The following is a 22,135-nucleotide window of genomic DNA, read 5'->3' as shown; positions in this document are numbered from 1 at the left end:
CTAGCGAGAGAGACACGTATTCGAGGTGATAGTTACAATGACGTCTCGGAGTCAGCCCTGGAGACGGTATTCTCGGCCTCGCACGTGGTCTGCGAGGATGCGCAGTACGCACTCGAATGCGGTCAAAAGGCGGGCGGCTTTGAAGGCTCGCACGCGTAGTCGCTAGAATTAGCTCGCCAAAACACTGAGCAATCTCGGCACCAAACCTCACACCGAGTAGGCACTCGCGTACTCGTCAGAAACACCGCGGAAAAAGTCGCTGGTCACAAAAGGTCGCAAGCGCGTATATCTGCTCGTCACACGTCCACGTGCTTCGAAGTCGCCGGTACAAGAGAGAGTTCTTATCGCGGGGCTTTTTCCTGCCCCACTCTCCTACTCGCGCGCGTCGCGCGTGCCTCCCGAATTCTCTCTCTCTAGCTCGCCCTCTATTAGCGCTCTCTCTGACTTATCTGTGGCTGCCATACATGTGAGATAATTATGTGACAAATATATTTATATAAAAATAACTATAATTATGTGTGGGGAGAGAGAGACATAACGAGGGTCTGGCCGCTCGTTATAATGTTATGAGAATAACGTGCTCAGACGTAACGCAAGAAATGATTATAAATTATTTCTAAATTAATTTATAAAATAAATGAAAATACGCAATTTATGTTAGATTTATTTAAATTAATCCTTGAAACAATTTAAAATTATTTCATAATTATTTACTATTGTAAAAATAAAAATTTAATTCATGATTTCATTTAGAAGGGATCCAAAAGGTTTAAGATATTTTAATTTCAAAATTAATGCAAGGAATAATTCTAAATTATTTATAAATTAATCCTTGAAATAAATATATAATGGTAGAATAGTGATGCATCTTTCAATCAGGTTGAGCGCATGAGCATGAGAGGTAAGGGAATTCACGATAATCGAGCACCCCGACCTATAAGAGGCTAGGAGGCCTAAGTTAAGCTAGCATTCTAAAATAATTACAACATCAAATTAAATTACAATTATTGCAAGAGGGGTCAGCTACCGTGCGCCACGGGCTGGTCTCTGCTAAATTTAACTGGGTTCTTTCTCGGTCAAGAAAGCCAGCGCTGACTTTCACAGGCCGACGTTCGCTCTGGTTGGGGAGGATGATTGAAATAATCAGACACTTTGATTAAGTAACATTACATATGGCGATCTCATTTATTGACGCCCTTTTACAAATAAACGCTACAAAGTTCAGTTCGCCGTGGCGAGCGCGCTCGCTTAGCCATTCGCGATTAGAGTTCGTGATATCACGCGAGCGAGATCGCTCAGCGTGCACAATTAATCTACGCTTAATAAACTGGAATCTATGAACGAGCGAGAGCTGGCGCGAGAGAGATTAAATTAGCTTTGGACCCACCGGGCACCGACGGTCCGTCGGTAGAGAGACGACGCCGGCGAAAGCGGAGACCCGCTGGCAACAGCGCCCTGGCGACGATGGAGGTGGCTGTAAGAAGAGCCGCAGCTCGGCCTCTACTCCGTAGACGGCGTATGGTTGCTGCTGGAACTGACTCTGCTTCCTTAATAGCTCTCCTTCCTGGCCGAAGTAGCTGTCGTGCCAGTGGTAGTGGTTCCTCTCTAGCCGGAACTCTCCAGAAGGTTCTCTCTAGGCGGCTCTAATTACTCCAGAGCTCGCGCCTAACTGCCCTTCTTCTCTCTTAATTTTTTAGCCTCACGTCGCCGCGCTTCCACTTCTCTCGCCGTCAAAAATCAGTCAAAATCGCTCTCTCGCACTCTCTCTCTCTCGCTCTTCTTGCTCTCACTCGCACTCACGGCGACACTTCGCCGATCGTCGCGCTCCTTTCTCCAGATCCTGCAACGACACCAGCATGTAGTCGCTATATAGCGTATACTTGGTCGCTGCATTCACGCGAGGAGAGTGCCGCACACAGGGGCAGCGAGCATCGCTATGACTCTGTCACATTATAATAACATAAAATCAAATAACTAAACTCACTCCTTCCAGGGTTATGTAGGTTGAACTGCTTGGGATTTGATAGGGGTAGTCTTGGGAAGGGTTCTAAAGGGTCTAGAGGTAGCTGTTTAGGTGTACTTGTATGGTTATATGGTAGGTGTTTCAGCTACCTATTTATATTAAATTCTATTAATTTGTGGAAAACGGGCGATTAAACTCGCTGTTCCAAGGCTTATGTGTATTAGCCTATGGTAAGGGTTGGGTTTTCACTCCTTAAAATGCATTATCGACGAAATATAAAAACATGTGTCTAATATTTTTGAATGTTTTATCTGTTACAACGGTAATTGACTATAAATATTGATTCGTTTGCAATTCGGCAGCACTCGGGATGCGAAAGTAAGCGATTAGGAGAGAGAGAGGGCGAGCGCGAGGTTTTTTAGATAAATGAAGTGCGCGAACAGTATGATCTGATTCGCCAGCTGGTGAGGCCATGTACTGGAAAAAAAGACTTTATCATTAGTGAAAGTGAGCCAAGAAAAACAGCACAAGCACACGGAGATAACACCAGTGTCAAGGCAGCAGAGGCATTCAGATGGAGACACAACCATTAGCGACAACTGCAGCAGCAGCAGCAGCTTGATCCGCAGTATTCGGCAACAGAAAGTTTGTTCGCTCGGTTACGGCTGATCACCGTAACCGCAATTCAGGGTAGGTGTACCTATTAGTATCCGCGATATTCATCTTAGCTTGTACCGCGTGAATAATTTGATGTATGCGCCGAATAATTCTCCGATAGTCGTGCCTAACGTTAGTCTGCGTATAATTTATACTTTCTCTCTCTCTCTCCCCGGATTATATTGTAAATTAATACGCGTGTGAAAGTCTTTTGGCCCGTGTAAAGACTGTATAATTTAATACAATTAATTGCTCCTTGCTCAACGTTAAATTCAATTTCTAGAATTTGAATCGATTTTGTCTAGGGAATTGTGAGAAGTAAACAACAGCCCTTTTACACAATACGAGCGACAAGAGTCATTAGTTCGGTGACTCGAGGTGAGTTTACTCTAAGGAGTTAATTGAAGTTGGAGCTAAGTGACAGTCATAAAGGTGAATACACGTATTCTCATACATCATTAACAGAGTGGCGGTTAGCTCTGCATCGAAGGACTTTTGCACTATGAGCTTCCCCGTTTGTACGATATACCCCCCCCTTACACCGTGTGGCAAGTTTTATCCTATTTGGTGAGTGATACTTAGGTAGCGTTACTTGTAAGAACTGTGACTCAATATAATAATAACACAGGCCGACAAAATTTAAAAAATGGAAAAACCCAGAAACCTGACAGTACATTCCCAAACGTTTTTAGTGCGCTGAAACCGAATCTGACCTCAAAATTGCTCCATCACCCTAGGTTTTCGAGAAATCCTAACCTAAAAGTTCAAAAAAGACGATTTTTCACTATATTTCGCGTAATATTACGTCGTAAGCCAATTTTCTTTTAAAAAACGAGTAATGCTATCTCAAAGTACTACTCTTACCCTTCAAAACCCTTTTTTCAGATTTAAAAAATCTTTTTTTTTCCATCGAGATATCGTAGATTGAATTTGAGTGATTTAGCGATTTCGTTACAGCACGAAATAGTGGCGAATTTCCGAATAAGGAGTTATAGTGTAATTATATGTTTTTTGGGTCACTGAATCCAAATTTAACGTCAGAATGATTCTATAATCTCAATTCCCTTAACCCTAGAGCCCCATAACCTGCGACGCTGTAACCCCTGACCGACATACTCCAAAGTCCTTAACTCTCGAGCCCTTTAACCTGCTGCGGTATAACCCCCGACCCTCACACCCCAATTTCCTTAACCCTCGAGCCTTTAACCTGCGAAGCTATAACCCCCGGCCCTATCGAGGGTTAAAGAAATTCGGGTTTGGTGGACGGGGAATACCGCTGGGTCAATGGAACAACTATAAACATCATTTCTGCGGTAAAAGAAGGTAGAAGAATTTGTGTCTGTGATAGGAAAATTCATATCCAACTTACGTATACAAGTACAATTTACGTTTACATACAAGTGTCTATAACTTGCGAAATCGATCAGCTAGGATTTTTAATCTTACATTTTTCTGGTCTACTAACGATGAAGAAAGTATCTACGTTAGCAGATATCGGATTCACTTAGGGCCTACATTTCCTTACTTGAGGATAACCGTGTATGACATTGCTCAAAAACTACAAATTTTTGTGCTTCGTTCTTCAACCGTGTTAGGGATCGTGTTTGAGCGGCAGGCTAACGGAGAAGTCACTGGAATTAAATACTTTCTATTATTTCTCATATAACACTGCGTGCAGTACTTTTACTGATCTTTATTATTACTTTGTTTTCTAGAAACTTAATTATATTTACCCATTTCGTTATTAGAATAAGTTTATAATATTACTCGTGATTTCCAATTAACTTATAAGTTATTGAAGATGTCGGCATGTAGAATTCCATGCAAAGGAAAAATCGATTCCTTTTGCAATATCTGCGGTAAATTTGAGGTAGCTCGACTTCGTCGATCAATCACTGATATCATTAAAGATCAGTTTGAAGAATGTTACGAGACACCTATGAAGAATTTAGACAAACCATGGGTTCCTAAATATATTTGTGAAGACTGTCTCCAAAGTTTGAAAAACTGGAATAAAACTAAAACCGAAGTTGTTCTCCAACCAACAATATGGCGTGAACCTAAAAATCACCATGATGACTGTTACTTTTATAAATGTGATACTTTAGGTTTTAATCATAATAACAAAGCTTCTCTCCTTTATCCAAACGTTTCTAGTGTAATAGCAGCTCAGTATGTAAAAATAAAAAGAAAAAAAAATTCTGATTCTGAGCCAAAAAAACTTCAACCAATAGAAGTTCCGGTAACGGACAAAAGCAGCAGTAGTGATGAAGAAGATTTTTCTGACTCAGAAAAGCCCAAACTTTTCGACCAAAATTCTTTGGATGATCTGATCCGTGATTTGAATCTTCCGAAATATTCTTCAAAACTCTTAGCTTCAAGACTAAAAGAAAGAAATCTTTTATTACCTGAGACAAAAGTTTCTATTTACAGAAAGAGAGATATTAAATTTCGGCCATATTTTACTTGCGTGGATAACCTTGTTTACTGCAATGATATAAAGCATCTCATCAGTTTATATGGAGTGCAAGGAGATTATAATCCAGAGAACTGGCGACTTTTCGTGGATGCATCTGTACAAAGTCTCAAGGCAGTACTTCTGCACAATGGGAATGAGTATGCAGCTATTCCCATTGCTCATTCCACTGTGATGAAAGAGTCTCACGATAACTTTCGATTCCTTCTTGAGAAAATCAATTACAATGAACACAAATGGCTCGTTTGTGGTGATTTCAAGATGATCAATATATTAGTTGGCTTGCAATCTGGAAATACGAAGCACCCCTATTTTTTGTATCTCTGGGACAGTCGTGCACGAGAAGAACATTGGGTTCGGAAAGAATGGACGAATCGAAATGGTTGTTGGATCACACAATGTCATCCATGAGAACCTTGTTGATCCTAAACATATCTTGTTACCTCCACTCCATATAAAACTAGGCTTGATGAAGCAATTCGTCAAGGCACTAGATAAGGAAGGCGAATGTTACAAGTATCTTCAGGGCAAATTTCCTAAATTGTCTGAAGCGAAAATTAAGGAAGGCATATTTGTAGGGCCATACATTCGAGCACTTATGAATGATGATGAATTCCTCTTGACAATGACGACTAATGAGAGAAATGCTTGGATAAGTTTCAAAAGTGTCACCGAGAATTTTCTCGAAAACCACCGGGACCCTAAATACAAAACTATTGTGTCGACAATGCTACAGAATTTTCAAAAATTAAGGTGTTTGATGAGCCTGAAAATACACTTTTTGTTTTCACATTTGGAATACTTTCCGGACAATGTTGGGGCGTTCAGTGAAGAAATGGGTGAAAGATTTCATCAAGATTTCAGAAACAAAGAGGAACATCATCAAGGTAGATGGAATGAGAGCATGATGGCTGACTATTGCTGGGCTCTACACCGACACGATACATTGACAGATCATCATAGACGCAAATCTCTTAAACGTTCATTTCAAGATAAACGACAGCGTTTTCATAAAAAAAAGAAGTGAAAAACTGTAGGGTTGCAGATATTCAGATGCAACACTCACAAACTGAATAAATGAGATTTAAAACGCGTAATTGAAAGCTGCGTAGAATACAAGGCTTGGATATTGAAGGGATTGAAATGTAGAGACATACGGTTATACGATAGCAGCTTGAAGTGCTGATTGAGGAAAATCTGGCAAAGAAGTCTGAGGTTGCAGACCTGCAGGGCTCGGGGGTTGAATATAATTTGGAGGCTTGAAGTATTCTGCGTAGCGAATTTCGGTATGAGGGTTGGGGGTTATAGCATCGCGGTAATAGGGCTCGAGGGTTGAGGAAATTGGGGTATGTCGGTCAGGAGTTACAGCGTCGCAAGTTTAGGGGCTCTAGGGTTAAGGGAATTGAGATTATAGAGTCATTCTGACGTTAAATTTCGATTCAGTGACCCAAAAAACATATAATTACACTATAACTCCTTATTCGGAAATTCGCTACTATTTCGTGCTGTAACGAAATCGCTAAATCACTCAAATTCAATCTACGATATCTCGATTGAAAAAAAAGATTTTTTAAATCTGAAAAAAGGGTTTTGAAGGGTAAGAGTAGTACTTTGAGATAGCATTACTCGTTTTTTAAAAGAAAATTGGGTTACGACGTAATACTACGCGAAATATAGTGAAAAATCGTGTTTTTTGAACTTTTAGGTTAGGATTTCTCGAAAACCTAGGGTGATGGAGCAATTCTGAGGTCAGATTCGGTTTCAGCGCACCAAAAACGTTTGGGAACGTACTGTCTGGTTTCTGGGTTTTTTTCCTTGTCGGCTTAAGTAATTAATACAATATTATATTAAGATTATATTAATACAATGGTGTTTTAATAAAGTGCTGCCGCAGTAATGCTACCAATTATGAATAAAAAATTTTTTTTTTCGTACCACCACTTCATATCTACTATTTGGAGAAGTAAATACAAGTTTTGATAAAATTTTAGCTGAATATGAAACTGTTTTATTAGTGTGTTTAAGATTAACCATGAAAGTGGTCATACGTTCATAGAAAATTACTGTAATAAATTTTTAAATTCCATCGACAAATCGATGTTTTATTTAGAAATCCGTAAATATGTTGAAGTATTGAGGTAACTTAAAAAAGTTGGAGACGGATCCTTTTGCTATGACATTAAACGCTGAATTTAAAACGTTCATAAAGAGTTTTAAATCAAATTATATTGCATTAGAAATCTCAGTAACACTAAAAACTCATATGATTTATGAACATGTTAAAGAATATTGCGAGCACGCTCAACAATGTACCATTATTAATATTACTAAAAAAATTACAAAATTTACGTAACCGATTAAAACGTTTGATGGCTTTTAAACTTAAGATATCTCCTTTCTAATGCCGTCTTCGCTTTTGCAAAATTTACTATGGGGGCTTTAAGATGGCATCCAAAAGCATACAATTTTTGTAAAAAAAAATTTAAACAATGCATACGAAAAATTTATTTATTTATTTATTTATTTAGCAATATCGTATTTCCTACATTATGGAGGTGGACTTTGTTTTATTGGATTTCTTTTGATATAAAAAAAGAGATGGATACGGAAGATAAAGGTTTCTGCTCACTTTCTGGTAGATTTTAGCACATTTTTAACGATTTTGCCAGTTTTTTGAGATTAGAAAAGAAATATGATGAGATAACTAAATTTCAATAACAGAATTATACTTAAAAGATTAACATTTATTAAACAGCATATAAAGCACTTCAAGTATGGGATAAATTTTTTGTATGCATTGTTTTATATTTTTTCTTACAAAATTGAGTACATTTGGACGCCATCTTGAAGCTGTCATACTAAATTTCGCAAAGGCACATATGGCATTAAAAAGAAGATATCTTAAACTTCAAAATGAACCATCAAACGCTTTAATCGGTTGCGTAAATTGTTGGTCGCAGAGGTATCCGTGAAATATTTCATATATATATAGTAACAGTCCCGTCTAAACTGTTTTTTTTTCTTTTCACTGTGCAATGGCAAGCCGCCACACATCTGGAACTGCGAAAAAGCGCTATCAAAACTAAAGCGCCACCTCACATACACGCTACGATGTATTAGGGTAGTTGACCAAAATCAGGTCTATATAAGGAGCGTGATGTCACAGTCGTGCAAAATTTATTGTTTGCTATGCAAAGTCAATCTTTTAAAATGATCAAAAGTACTTTTTTAGTTAAATTTAATGCGCTGGTCTCGAGTTTAAACTTATTATGAATATTTATTAGGTAATATTTAGCGTAATTTAATTTACAAGTATATATCACTAACAATTTTGCAATAAACAAATGAAATTTGTAAATTTGAATATAATACAGCGATATTAACATCTTCAGAAAGAAAAGTAAAAATTTGACATTTTGATAACTGATTTTTTTAATAACGTTACCAATAAATAAAACATAAATAATTTATTTAAACATTTGAAATTACGTTGCGAAATAGCGACCCTATTGTAAATACTTGTAAAATTAGTAAAAACAATTATTATCTGATCGTCGATTTTACAATAGCAAAAGAAATAATTTGTAAATTCGTTATTTAATTATGATTTAAATTTAGTTTGTTAAATTGGTAATTTTGATTTTGGATAATGTACCATGTATTCTAAATAATTTTTTTGTGTAAAAAATTCTAATAATTTCATTGTAAATTTTATTCTAATCATTTTATTAACGTTAGTTGTTTATAACTTCGTGAGGCGATTTTTCCATAAGAAGCGACTTAAACTATAAAATTCGGCGTTTTCAACTCTGTTGTGGAAAGGCGTTGAGGTTGATCAATAAGATGCTTGCGGACGTTTAAGCGTGTTCTTTATTGGTCTGTTACACAAACTTTATCCGCCGACTCTTTTCCTCAACACTCGAAAACTACGATGATCTCGGGGAGAGGCGTGGGATCCGGTTGAGTACTGACTAAAAAAAGGGCGCTGCTGCGCTCCCTCGCAATCCAAGATGAGGCGTGCCCAGTAGGGGGGAGGGCGGCGCAGACCACGTGCGCATGCGGATGTCTTACTGCTCAAACATGCCGCCCGCCTCGTTCCTGGAACGAATCAGCGCTTAATCTGCGACTGGATCGGCCGGGGCTGGGACGTCTGAAGATGAGGTTGTCAGCGGAAGTCGCGCCAGCTTCACGATCGGACGAGTGTACTCGCCGGCGGCTGTCTGTACGGCTGCTGTACGGACAAGTCCATCGGCGCCGGGATAAACGGCGGTGATACGTCCCATTGGCCACCGTGCATGAGGTCGAAGCAGAGAAGCGTCGACAATCATGACGAAATCACCGACATTGAAGTTCGGCTGGGGACGTCTCCACTTCGGTCGCTGCAGCAACGTATTGAGGTACTCTCTGCTCCATCGTGTCCAGAAACGGTCTCGCATTCCCTTGACCAGGCTCCAGTGCGTGGCGTGTTCCAGGTTGATATCGGGATCGGCGGGCTGAGGAATGGAGGTGCTTGAGGTGCCGATGAGAAAGTGACTTGGCGTGAGCGCATCCAGATCGCCAAGGTCACCAGACGGCGGGGCGAGAGGCCTGCTATTGAGTATTGCTTCCACCGAACTCAAAAGCGTGGAGAACTCTTCATAGGTGAGTCGCCGAGGGCCGGCGACTCGGCGAAGGTGCATCTTCGTCGATTTGACGCCAGCCTCCCATAAGCCACCGAAGTGGGGAGCCGATGGTGGGATAAACTTCCAGGCGATCCCTTCTTGGGCGAGGTGTCCTTCTATGAGCCCCCAATCCATCTCAGCGTCCCTCAACAGGCGTCGGAGCTCATGGTTGGCACCGCGAAAGTTGGTGCCATTATCGCTCCAGATTTCTGCGGGGCGACCGCGGCGGTTGGCGAACCGTGTGAGGGCGCCCAAGAAGCTAGCCGTACTGAGATCACCGACCAGCTCGAGGTGGATGGCCTTGGTGCTCATGCAGACGAAAAGGGCGATGTATCCCTTGGAAGTCGAGATGCCGCGTCTCTTTGACCGCAGCACTTGAAACGGGCCTGCATAATCAAGTCCGCAGCGCTCGAAGGGGCGTGAAGGTGTAGTCACGCGAGCAGCTGGGAGTGGAGCCATGATTTGGGTGGCGGTGCGAGCAGCGATGCGAGCGCAGATGATGCACTCTCTGATGTGCCTCTTCACTAGTACCTTGGCGTTGATAATCCATGCCTTGTGAAGAGTCCAGGCGTAGGTGGCGCGGAACCCGGAGTGGAGGCTGCGCTCGTGAGCCCAACGGATGATCAGCTGGGCGAGATGAGAGGAGCCATCCAAGATAGGCGGATGCCGCTCGTCGTGTGGCAGCAGGGAGTGGGCCAGTCGACCGCCGGCACGAAGGACTCCGTCGTCGTCGATGAACGGGGTTAGTGAACGGAGAGCGCGGTGATTGAGAGATTCGCGTGACGATGAGCGAAGGTCGGTGAGCTCCCAGGCGAAGGTAGCGGCTTGAGTCAGCTTGACGCAGTCGATGAAGGCCCGCCTGAGCTCGGAGGCCGTCGTCGGACTCATGGGCGTCGGCGGAAGGTCTGAAGCCGCGCAGTGTGCGCGGAGGAGCAGTCGGCGCGCACGAACAGTGCCGCGGAGGAGTCCAGTGAGCGACGAGAAGCGATCAATATGATGAGATGCGGGTGAGTGAGTCTGCGTGGCTGCGCAGAGAGTTGGTCGTTGGGCAGCAGCGTCATTTTCGGTGAGCGGCGAATGCCGTACGTGATCGAGTGAGGAGGGCCAGCAGCCTTCATCTTCCGCGAGCCAAGTCGGGCTGTTCCACCACAGCGTGGCTGACTCTAACTTGGGGGCGTCTGCGCCTCGAGACGCGATGTCAGCCGGGTTATCTGCCGTGGGAACGTGGTGCCAGGTAGCTCCAGAGCAGAGCTCATGGATCTGAGCGACGTAGTTGTCAACTAGCTCGTTACCGACGGGCTCGTCCGATTGAACCCATGACAGCACGATTCTGGAATCGCTCCACAGGTAACAGTCCGACAGAGGGACGTCGAGAGAGCGGGCCAAGATGACAAGTAAGCGGGAGGCGATGAGGGCGGCTCTAAGCTCGAGCCTCGGAATAGTCATCCGCGCAGGTGCGCGGCCGGAAGGCTGGAGGCTGCGGATGGAAGCCAGTTTGGTCTTGGCCCCGAGCATGCTGGCTGTTAGCCGCCCGCCGTCGGAGATCGTCCGCGAATATATGACGCTGGCCATCGCGCGGCGACTGGCATCTGCGAACGCGTGCAACTGGATTGATCCGCTGGGCGAGAATCCGAGCCATCGGGGAATAGCGAGACCGCTCACATGACTCAGGTTGCTTCTTATGGCGTCCCACTTATCGGTCCAGATCCGAGGAAGCTGCTCGTCCCAAGACAACTTAGCTCTCCAAAGATCCTGGATGACAAACTTGGCCAGGAGAGTGACTGGCGATAACCATCCCAAAGGGTCGAAAACTCGGGCCAGTTCGGCTAGAGCCCGTCTCTTGGTCAGGGGGGTGCCTATCTCGGTGGCAGGAGACAGGAACCTGAACTGATCCTTCACGGGGTCCCAGGCTACTCCAAGCTCGTTCACCGGTCCTTCTGTTGAGAACTGCATCCAACTAGGCCGCAACCGGTCCTCATTCGGGATGTCCTCTAAGAGCCGAGCCTCGTTGGCAACCCATTTCTTGAGGGAGAAGCCGCCCGCCCTGAGCAGTGCGATGAGCTGATGGCGACATCGCTTCGTTGAGGGGAAGTCATGTTCACCGCTGAGAAAGTCATCGACGTAGAGCTCGCGGTCTATGGCGTTGGCGGCGTCCGGGTATCGATCACCTTCGTCGGTGCTCAGTTGCTTCAGGGTGCGAATGGCAAGGTAAGGCGCACAGGACTCGCCGTACGTCACGGTCATCAGCACATAATGTTCTGGGGGGTCGTCGGCTGAGTCGCTCCAGACAATGCGTTGGAGATGCACGTGGCGGTCATCGATGAGGATCTGTCGAAACATCATCTTGACGTCAGCGCAGAAGGCGTATCGGTACCTTCTCCAGCGACTGAGTACGTCTGCGATGCTGCTCTGGAGTTTCGGGCCGGCGTGGAGGGCATCATTCAGGCTGCGGCCGGTGGTGGTAGGACGGGAGGCGTTGAAAACTACCCTTAGTTTGCGCTCGTTGTCGCCCTTCTGCCAGATGCCATGGTGCGGAATATAATGGACTGCCGTGGTCGGATGGGTCAACTCAGTAAGTGACACTCGTCGCATGTGGCCAAGCTGGAGATACTCGCTCATGAACTGTCTGTAGTGCGTCCGTAATTCAGGGTCCCGTGACATTCGTCGATGTAGCGACGCGAGCGCAACACAGGCTTGCGACAGTCCGTCGCCGAGTAGGTCCAGCGCCTCAGCTTTTATGGGCAGGGGAACTATGTAGCGTCCGGTGGAGTCCCGTGAATGGCCTTTTGCATACGACTCCTCGCACTCGCGGTCGGCGGCCGAGACCCTGTTGGCGTGTGGGATCTCCTCCGTTTCCCAAAACCGCTGAACCAGGCCAAGCAGCTTTTCGTAGCTGGTGTCTGGTGTGAGACGAGTCGAATCAGACGTGCACGCATGGACGCTGGAGGAGCGGTGGATGATCTCTCGATCGTTGGAGCCGGTAATCGTCCATCCGAACACCGTTCGCTGCGCCAAGAGTGATCCGTATCGTCGAATCCCGGGCATCATGACTCGTCGGTAAACGTCAGCTCCCAATACAAGATCTATCGGCAAGGCCTCGTTGAAGCATGGATCGGCGAGCGGCAGTAGGTCCTTGACGAGCCTCGGTGCGGACTCCGATGTTTCGACTGGCGTGACAATGCCGACGGTCTGCAGTACGAGGGCGTCGACGCTCCAATGGCGTCCAGTTGAGGGGTCGAAGAGGCGGACGAGTGTCTGGAAGCGAGCGGAGTCCATGGTGACGCCGGATACGCCTGTGACTCCGACGTTGACTCGGCTAAAGTCGCAGTTCAGACGTCGAGCGACGGCATGACAAACGAACGTGTCGTCGGAGCACGGGTCGAGCAGTGCTCGGACGCTCTCCCTTCTCGAGTTGGTACCGCTGAGAGTCACTACGGCAGTGGGCAAGAACGATAGTCATGTTGACTTCGACTCTCGCACTGTGCTCTCTTGCGTGACGGCTGTCTGTGTCTGGGCCCTCGCTCGCTTGCCTTCTGGGTCCTCTCTATCGCTCCGAGTGGGCCGCTTGCCAGCGCCGTCGTGGATCAGTGTATGGTGCGATCCGGAGCAGTTTCGGCATGATGAAGTCGACGGACAGTTACGAGCGGTGTGGTTGCTGCTCAGACAGTTATAGCAGAGGCCGCGATCAGTCACGAGGCGGCGACGTTCGTCGGGTCCCAGCCCGCGAAACGTGATGCAGTGCCCGATGTAGTGCGCTTCCTTGCACGCGGGGCATCCTCGTTGGTTGGCGGTGGCGTGAGTTTTGGTGAGACGAGGCGTTGAAGCGGGCCCGTTGAAGGTGCCGCCTGCCGTCGAGTTGCTCGAGGAGCTCAACTTCACTGACTCGATTGATCGCAACATACGACATCGGCGTTCCAAGAAGTCTGATAGCTGCTCGAATGTGGGATCAACGTCACGGTCATCTCTTTCCCTCGCCTCGATGAACTCCTCCCAGGCTCGACGGGTGTTGCTGTCCATCGCCTCGTATCCGAGATAGACGAACCAGTCATGCCACGACTCCACTGGTCTGTTAAGAGCGAGCAGTTTGTTGCGGTGACGTCTGAGCTCGTCCAGTAGATGCTGCAGTCCTTGTGCCGACTCCTGGCGGACGGAGCGCAAGCGGAGAAGTGCCTTCATATGCTCCTGGATCAGCAATCGGCGTTGGTCGTACCGAGACTTGCGGGCGGCCCACACGGTCGCGTAGTTGGTGCTAGTCGGAGGAAGTTCTTCAAGTGCAGCCTTCGCACGTCCGCGTATGTGGGACTGCAGAAAGAACAGTTTGTCCACATCGCTGAGATCAGGATCATTGTGGTAGACGGAGGTGAACAGGTCACGGAAGGACTCCCAGTCCTTCTGATCTCCGCTGAACGGCTCGATTTCGATGTGGGGTAGCCGTGCAAGCCGGCGACCAGAGGAGCCTTCGCGAGCTGCGGCGCCATTAGAGACGTCTCCATGTTGAGCTCGCGGCGAGATCCGATTGTAGAGATCGTTGAGAGCACCCTGAGCACGAGTATAGTAACTCTCTGCCTTCTCGTAGGCGTCGCTATTCAGGTAGTCTGTGACCGCTACATCTCCGTCGTCAGCGGTGAGCAGCTGCACGTGATTAGTCGAAAAGTTGTTCCAGTAACCTTCCAGTAGGTTGTACCGGCTGGTGACAAGTCCCTCCGTCCATTGGTTCGCCGACAGGCTTGTGGTGGTGTTCAGGTTGCGCTCCAGTACCGTGAGAAGGGCAAGCTGCGCCCGTGGGAGTGCCATCTGAAATAACTGCCGTATAATTTTAGCGCCGAGCGGATGCTGCGTGAGCGTGCGACGGAGCCGCCAGCTGTCACCGAGCATCAGCCTCCCGAAGTCTCGATTCAGAGCGCGGCACCGCCGCAGCGCGTCACGCTGACCGCAGGGCCGCGTGCGAGACGTTGTCGAGTCTGTCGGCCTGACGTCGACCCGACCACTGGCCCAAGAGAAAAAAGGAAAGGGGGGGGAGACCGAGCCGCCGTGATTCACTCAAGATGCAGTGATGGTGTCAAGTCCGATTTCTCTGATGGCGAGTGCGTGACCGTGCCACTGGACCGAGGTCGCAGGCCTCCAGCGAGGCTTAAGGGAACGGCCTCTCGGACCCTCAACTCGTGCGAGGCCTCGGCCGTCCGACGGCCGCCGGGCGCGAGCCGGCGCCGACTCGGGGTCCCATGCGCCCGACGTCGGGCCGAGCGCGCCGGCGACGTTGACCGAGTGGTGGGTCGAGCCGTTGCGTCTCGATCGCCTTTTCCGACCGACGCCCGCTCTGCCGAACCAACTGTCGATAACGGTGTGGCCTACCATGGCGGAGAGACTTGGTTCTCCTTGCCGCCGCTGCCATGCGGGAGAGCTGCTGTAGCGCGCTGCTGCTTCTGCTGTGTCTAGGACGCTTGAGTTCCGCCATTTTGACTGGACGGTGTTGCATGTTGGCGTCCGAAATGCCGCCCGCCGTGGCTTATTTGGTCATGCCCACCGCCAACTTCTGTGCCTCGTTGCACGTCGTTTCAGCCACCGTGTCCCACCCGTTGATCGGACCCCAGGACAGTATACTTTTTTGTTCTCACCTGTCGTAAAAAAGGTGGGAGTGTTGTTGCCGGACGAAGTGGCGTCGGTCGCTGTCTCGATGCTTCTCGACGTTGTCTGGTCGTCGGTTGTTATCCGGCTCGAAGGACCAAATGTTGTAGAAAGGCGTTGAGGTTGATCAATAAGATGCTTGCGGACGTTTAAGCGTGTTCTTTATTGGTCTGTTACACAAACTTTATCCGCCGACTCTTTTCCTCAACACTCGAAAACTACGATGATCTCGGGGAGACGCGTGGGATCCGGTTGAGTACTGACTAAAAAAGGGCGCTGCTGCGCTCCCTCGCAATCCAAGATGAGGCGTGCCCAGTAGGGGGGAGGGCGGCGCAGACTACGTGCGCAGCGGATGTCTTACTGCTCAAACAAACTCTTTTTTTAAATCATAAACTTTTCAGTTTCCGTGCGCGATTTTGCGACAAAGCTTGTTCAAAGTTTGTACAAGTTTGCAGAAATAGCAATGTAAGAGCAACAACGCGTAAAAAAGGGGCTGTTTTTGCAAGTGTAAATTCGCTCGTCGCTGCGGCAAGCGGGGAATCCTATTTTATTCCTGAGCAGCACAAGTACTATTCACATGAAAATAAAGTCTCAGCCATTTCCTGAGATCGGTTATTCAGTGGTCAGCCTTGTTACTGCCCTCTTCTACATGATATTGTTACGTCTTTGGAGTTAGCTACCGATTATACCTAACATTTAAAACGTAAAAATATGAAATCTAGTGGATAAAGCTCACTTATATTTTACAGATATATTTTAGACATGGTGTAGAAATATGGACAAAAAGAAGCAAAGAGATAAAAGATTGAGTGTTATAATACCTGGAATCTTGTCGTTGAGATGTCTCATAGATCAGGTTGAGAATACAGAAATAGACTAGTTTAGTGTTTTTCTGACTAAATAATGTTTATTGAGGATTTAACAAAATGTTTTAGGCATGTTTACAGCTGTAGTTACTAAATATGATATAAATACACCAAATATACGTACAGGTGTAATACAGAGATCTGAGATACAGTCCTTGACTTGAACTCTTACGAACTACCCGCTACGGCGCTTGCGAGGTTCTTATAGCTCTCAAATTTCGTTAATTTTTCGATTTTTGCAATTTTAAGTAGGTCTTGTTTGCTACATCACAATTTGCAGAGGAAGACATTAGCTTAACGCATATTTGTTTGTGGCGAGAGTTTATGAGAGTACAATGATTTTTTGCCGACGTATACAGAATTTGAGTTTCTCTTATAAGAGCTTGAGTTTTGGAACTTTATTATAAAAGTTAAAAGACGTCGTAAGACCTAACACCTCAGGTCTTAATATATTATGGCTAATATGTATTAATCGCAATCTCGGGTTGTGAGAAAAGCGGAGATGTAAAAGGTCATTGTAGTTCCTAGCGTTAAAACTCTTAAATATTATAATTCAGCGAGTGTCGAGTTTGTTTTCATTGGATTTTGTTTTGCTTTGTGGACATATTTTCAATATATAAGACGTGTGTGAGGTCTGTTTTACATAGTGTGTTTTTATCCTCCGTGAGTGTCTAATAAAAAGGTGATGTTTGGATTCGAGAGAAAAAGATATTAAATTGGTAGCGTGAGTTATATATGTGTGTGTGTGTGTGTGTGTGTGTGTGTGTGTGTGTACAGGGTGGGCCATTTTAAGTGGACCAGTAGGTTTTCTCGGAAACTATGAGAGATAGCGAAATATTTTTCAGACAAAAGTTGCTTAATTTCGAGGGGGTCAAATTCCTATGACCTTACCTTTGACCTTGGAGGTCGTGTTCAAGATCATTTCAAGGTCAACTTTGTTTTTGTACATGGCAATCCCTATTTTTGACCCCGGATTCGGAAAGAGCGGGAAATATTATATATATATATATATGTATATATATATATATATATATATATATATACATGACTCGATAAACCTGTTATTGATAATAATATTGAAAAATTATAATTGTCAACGCTTCTTTTTATTTATAATTAATGTAATCTTTGCTAAGATACTAGAATAGTTAATAAGTACTTCTAGCTCTTTAATATTTCTCTAAATTTGCAATTTATTTTTTAGCAGTGAAAATATCCATATCGATTTATTGTTTGTCTATCTCAATTTTCCTAAAATCTTATTTAGAATATATACTTACAGACTTGTAATATTGATAATACTACTATAAGGATTATTTTTATTATTTCGTCAATTTAATTAGTGTTTACATTCTGATAATTTAGTACTATTTTATGTTACAGGTTTATAACAGTCAATTATCTCATGATCCATACAGATCTAAGGTATATTTCTTAAAATTAACTTATATAAATAACAATTTTTATATAAAGAAATTTACAAAAATGTAAACTAAATAATTCTTTACAGAAATCTGATAGTTTATCAAAACTTTATGAAATGGATGATTCAATTGAAAGAAGATCTTGGCTTGATAAACTTGTTAATTTTATGGAAGATAGAAGGACTCCAATCACAAGTTGTCCTACCATTTCTAAAAATCCTTTAGATTTATTCAGATTATATCTTTACGTCAAGGAAAGAGGGGGCTTCATGGAGGTATGCAAGGTGCAGTGTAGTTCCATCTAGCCCTTGATTTACTTAAATTACATCTATATCTATCTATGATAATACTACTTAATTATTTACTTTTATATCAGAATGTCACTTATACGTTTTCAGTCCATTGTACGTTCCCGGTCAAAAGTCTACCCATTCAATCAATAAATTACTGAAATTTTAGTTTTATGTAGTTGAAAAATAATTTAAAGAAGTCAGCGGGGACTCATTAGAAAGGTCGTTTGAAACACTTTCAAATGGTGTATACATAACAAACGTAAATGTCCTGTCATAAAAAAAATTATTTTCCAACATTTTTATCGTATGTTGAACTAATCGCTTTTTCAGGACAATGAATGGCAGAGAAAATGTAAAAAACCATTTTGTAGTTTTTTCCAATCACTCCTGTAAAAAATTTTATTATATGTAGCTATTTCATACTTATTTTCTTTTGAAAAAATATGAATTTAATTTCATTCTTTAATTAATTTAATTTAATTAATGTTAATTTTAATGTAAAGGCAACTACTATTAACTTTTACGACTAGCAAATAATGAAAGACTGTAGTTACACAATCAGAAGAATTTTGAACCTAAATTCTTTTTGTGTTCTTGCCGTGAAGCAAGTGTTGAGGATATCTTAGTAACGATCAAATACTATATCTCATTGTGTTTTTTGCATAGTCAAGTAATAGCGGGCGTGTTTACATTATTACTTGACTATCTAGTTTTAATTTAAGCAGATCCTATATATGCGGTGCCAATAAAATTTAAAGATGAAATTAAAAAAAGAAACATTTACTTATTTATAATATATCAGTTTGAAGCAGCATTTAACACACTATCTTGGTGTATTTATCTGTATTTATACATGCATTTGCTATATATTAATTAACCCTTTCAGGGGCAGCGTATCATATGGTACACCTAAATTTTTTCAGTTTTTTATCCATACCACTACCATCTTAAATTCAATCACTCTCGAATAAATGTCTATACCATCATTAGTACTTAGGCTTCGTGAAGCTTCGATTACAAATTTAAAAAGTTATTTATTCAATTATTTATATAATCAAAGACGAAAATTTTTCAGTTTTTTCGAATAAAGTCGGTCTCGGACAGAGTTTTCAAGATAATTATATGAAAATTTGTATAAAAGAGCTCTTGAATCAAAAAGCTGATCACGAATCCGGTATCAGAATTTGGAAAATCCAATATGGCGGCTATTTTAGGTTAGAATTGCAGTTTTCTGAGTATTTCACTTGAAAGATGGTATAAGGGTATTTATAGGCTCATTCGTTACGAATCCACCATTTTTTATTTTGAAAATTGGACTCCAGATTTGTAATCAGCGACCCCGAAAACTCAAGTATTCAAATTTGAATTCATATAAGCTTCAGTTTGAAAATTATGTCCGCCATATTAGATCCGCCATTTTTAATTTTGAAAATCGGACTTCAGATTCGTAATTAGCGACCCCGAGAACCTTTATATACACTTTCGAGTTCGGAATAAATGCAGCAAAAAAAAATGCCCCTGAAAGGATTAATATATTTTGATATTATTTAGGCATAGATAATTAATTCAATTAATCAATCAATCGGGTTAATGAATTGAAAACTAGGAATTATAAAAATATAACTAAAATTACGTTTACCAATTATAATTATCAATGCCTTAATAATTTAATAGGCTATCAGAAATTACTTTATATTGACTACAAAAATAAGAGGCATTTTTACGTACAGATAGACAACAGACACATACACACACATGCACAAAAAGTGTAACTATGTATATCAGCCTTTTCCTTAATCAAAGGCATTGATCACGCTGTTAGTGATAGCGCTCTACCGATGTGGAGCTCTATATGCTATTTAAGGATGTTCAGTGGTGTTATTTGGGGAGGGAGGGTGAAGAGGCAGAGGTAAGCTCTATACTTTAAAACAAAAGACCGCAATTACTGCCAATTTAAAGTAATAAAATTTTTTTTCTGTAAAGATTATATAAATTAATCTTTTATATCAAATATATGAATCAAGCTACGAAGATAAATATATTTTTTCTAAATAAAATATTGTAACGGGGTAACACCGTTTAATTATATTTTTATTCGCGCGATTTCATTGAAAGGGCGAATGTAATCATCTATGCTCAAAATGCAGTCCGGAGAGCATGTGGAGACAGGCGTCAGTCGACCAGTAAATCTATTAACCTATAAGAAAGTGAGTGGAAGCGAAAAGAAGTAAGGGAGTCGAAAACACTTGTTAGTAACACGAACAGAACCTTTTATTATCACTCAAATGCTACATAAGGTCGGTCCGCGCGTTTGTTTACATCGACGCTCGCTCATCGACAACACGTATTGTCGGGACGCTCGCTGCTCTTTGTTATTGGAGCCGTTACATGCACGCTTCGAATGCAGGAAATTAATTATTAAACATGCAACCGCGATCGCGAGATTAAGCTGGCCTGCTTACCTTAATATCGCAGGCGTACGAAGGTGACATAGACGAGTCGCACGGCGAGAAAACTGTCTTATTGTTTATGTCGCGGATCGCGAGTTCGCGCACACGTGGTTTCGCCCTCGATGGCGAAACCTCACACACACCCTCTCGATCTCTTCGCGGGTGACGTTTCTCCGTCAGCTCGGGTCTCTCCCCTTGGTGGTTGAATGGCACCTTGGCGACAGCGATCACTGCTAGCTGATACTGATCTGGGCGTTCTTCTCTCAATAATTGGCTTTAACAGCACACGGATCGATGTTAGCAAAACAAAAGCGGGCGAGCGGGACGGTGGTCAAAGCTTCACTCTATGACTCGATCTCTAGCTCACGTATCAGTAATCGGCGTCGTAGTTGCGGGTGAGCGTGACGATGACCAGTGCTTCACTAGTTCGGTTTCAATCGCGCGCGTTCCGTCTGCTCGCGCGCCGAATTCCTTCGTTACGTTTTTCGTCCCCCCCGGTAAGTGCTGCCCTCCCAGGCACCAATCAGGTTAGGTTATCAGCGCTAATTTGACGTTTACCGTCACAGTATATTCAAAGACCTTTCATTTATTATCAATTAATTTTAGTTAGACATTATGCTAACTGAACCTTGGCAACAGTGCTTGTGTTCTTTGGTTGGTATAGTTTTTGCACAGCGTGTATGTATATTGTGTATACCACCGTTACCTCGTCTATAGTCTACATGGTATTCTCCTATAAACTTCAATCTACTGGTATTAAACTTCAAATATTGCATGAAAATGCCGAGGTATAAGTGGAAAGGACGATTCGTAATAGAAAAAGTCTAACGGTCTAGTCTGATTTATCTTTGTTTTCGCTTTTCTAATAGCAACTTGCCATACGTCCGAAAACTGAGGAAAAGCGTTATTAAAACTACGAGGATACCTCACATACACGCATCGATGTGTTAGAGCAATTGTTTAAAATCAAGATCATATAAGGAGCGTGACGTCATGGGCGTGGGAAATTTATTCTTTACTATGCAGAATCAATAATTGCAAGCTTTTCAAACGAATAAAAGCATTTTTCAGTCAATTTCAACGCGCTAATCTCGAATCGAAAGTTATTATGATCATTTAGTACGTATTTGTTAACTTAATTTCATTTGCAAGTAAATATCACTAGTAATTTTGCAATAAATAAATATGATGCGAGTCTGAATATACAACAGCGATCCCAGCACCGTAAGAAAGAGAAGCAAGAATTTAACACCTTGATAACTAATTTTTAACAGAGTTGTCAATAAATAAGAAATATATACGTAACATACTGTCTTGATTCCCTTATAGTTTTCTTCAATGATAAATTTTGTAATAATGGAAAGAAGGGCAATAGCGAGAGATGTAAATTTACTTAATTTTAATTATATTCAGCAACGTTTCGTCAGCACATCTGCTGACGTCTTCAGGCTTTATTAACAGAAAAACAACAAATTATTAACAATAAAGTTACAAATGCAATTTTAAAGGCAAATTATATGTATATGTGTGTACCTGATTTCTCTCATAGTCAAATTATTATCGGCTAAAATGAACAGCTCGTAGCCAGTCACGTTACAATACAGTAAGAAATCAAGTATTTCAACACATATATATTCTTCATCTATCATCCCTTCCTCATCAATCTTAATAAAGGCTTATAAATATGACTAAGATATTGTATATCCTCTTTTCTATTTAA

At 43.2% G+C, this 22,135-nt stretch overlaps 1 protein-coding gene across 6 annotated transcripts in view; it reads left to right on the top strand.

Annotated features, from left to right (window-relative positions):
- The window catches only part of LOC131675125 (trithorax group protein osa), a 1,031,961-nt gene that overhangs the window by 553,537 nt on the left and 456,289 nt on the right, over window positions 1–22,135 (top strand). For 5 of the 6 annotated variants that reach the window (XM_058953975.1, XM_058953976.1, XM_058953973.1 and 2 more), the window contains 2 exons: window positions 17,632–17,673; window positions 17,759–17,956. In XM_058953975.1, coding sequence (XP_058809958.1) covers window positions 17,632–17,673; window positions 17,759–17,956 — 240 coding nt within the window. The remainder of the gene's footprint in view (window positions 1–17,631; window positions 17,674–17,758; window positions 17,957–22,135) is intronic. The other variant, XM_058953974.1, reaches the window with a different exon arrangement.

This window comes from Phymastichus coffea, unplaced genomic scaffold, assembly GCF_024137745.1.
Source record: "Phymastichus coffea isolate CEN01 unplaced genomic scaffold, Cenicafe_Pcof_1.1 PCOF00016, whole genome shotgun sequence".
Lineage (NCBI taxonomy): Eukaryota > Metazoa > Arthropoda > Insecta > Hymenoptera > Eulophidae > Phymastichus > Phymastichus coffea.
Note: the sequence above shows the minus strand (reverse complement) of the source record. Positions and strands in the feature narration are given on the sequence as shown.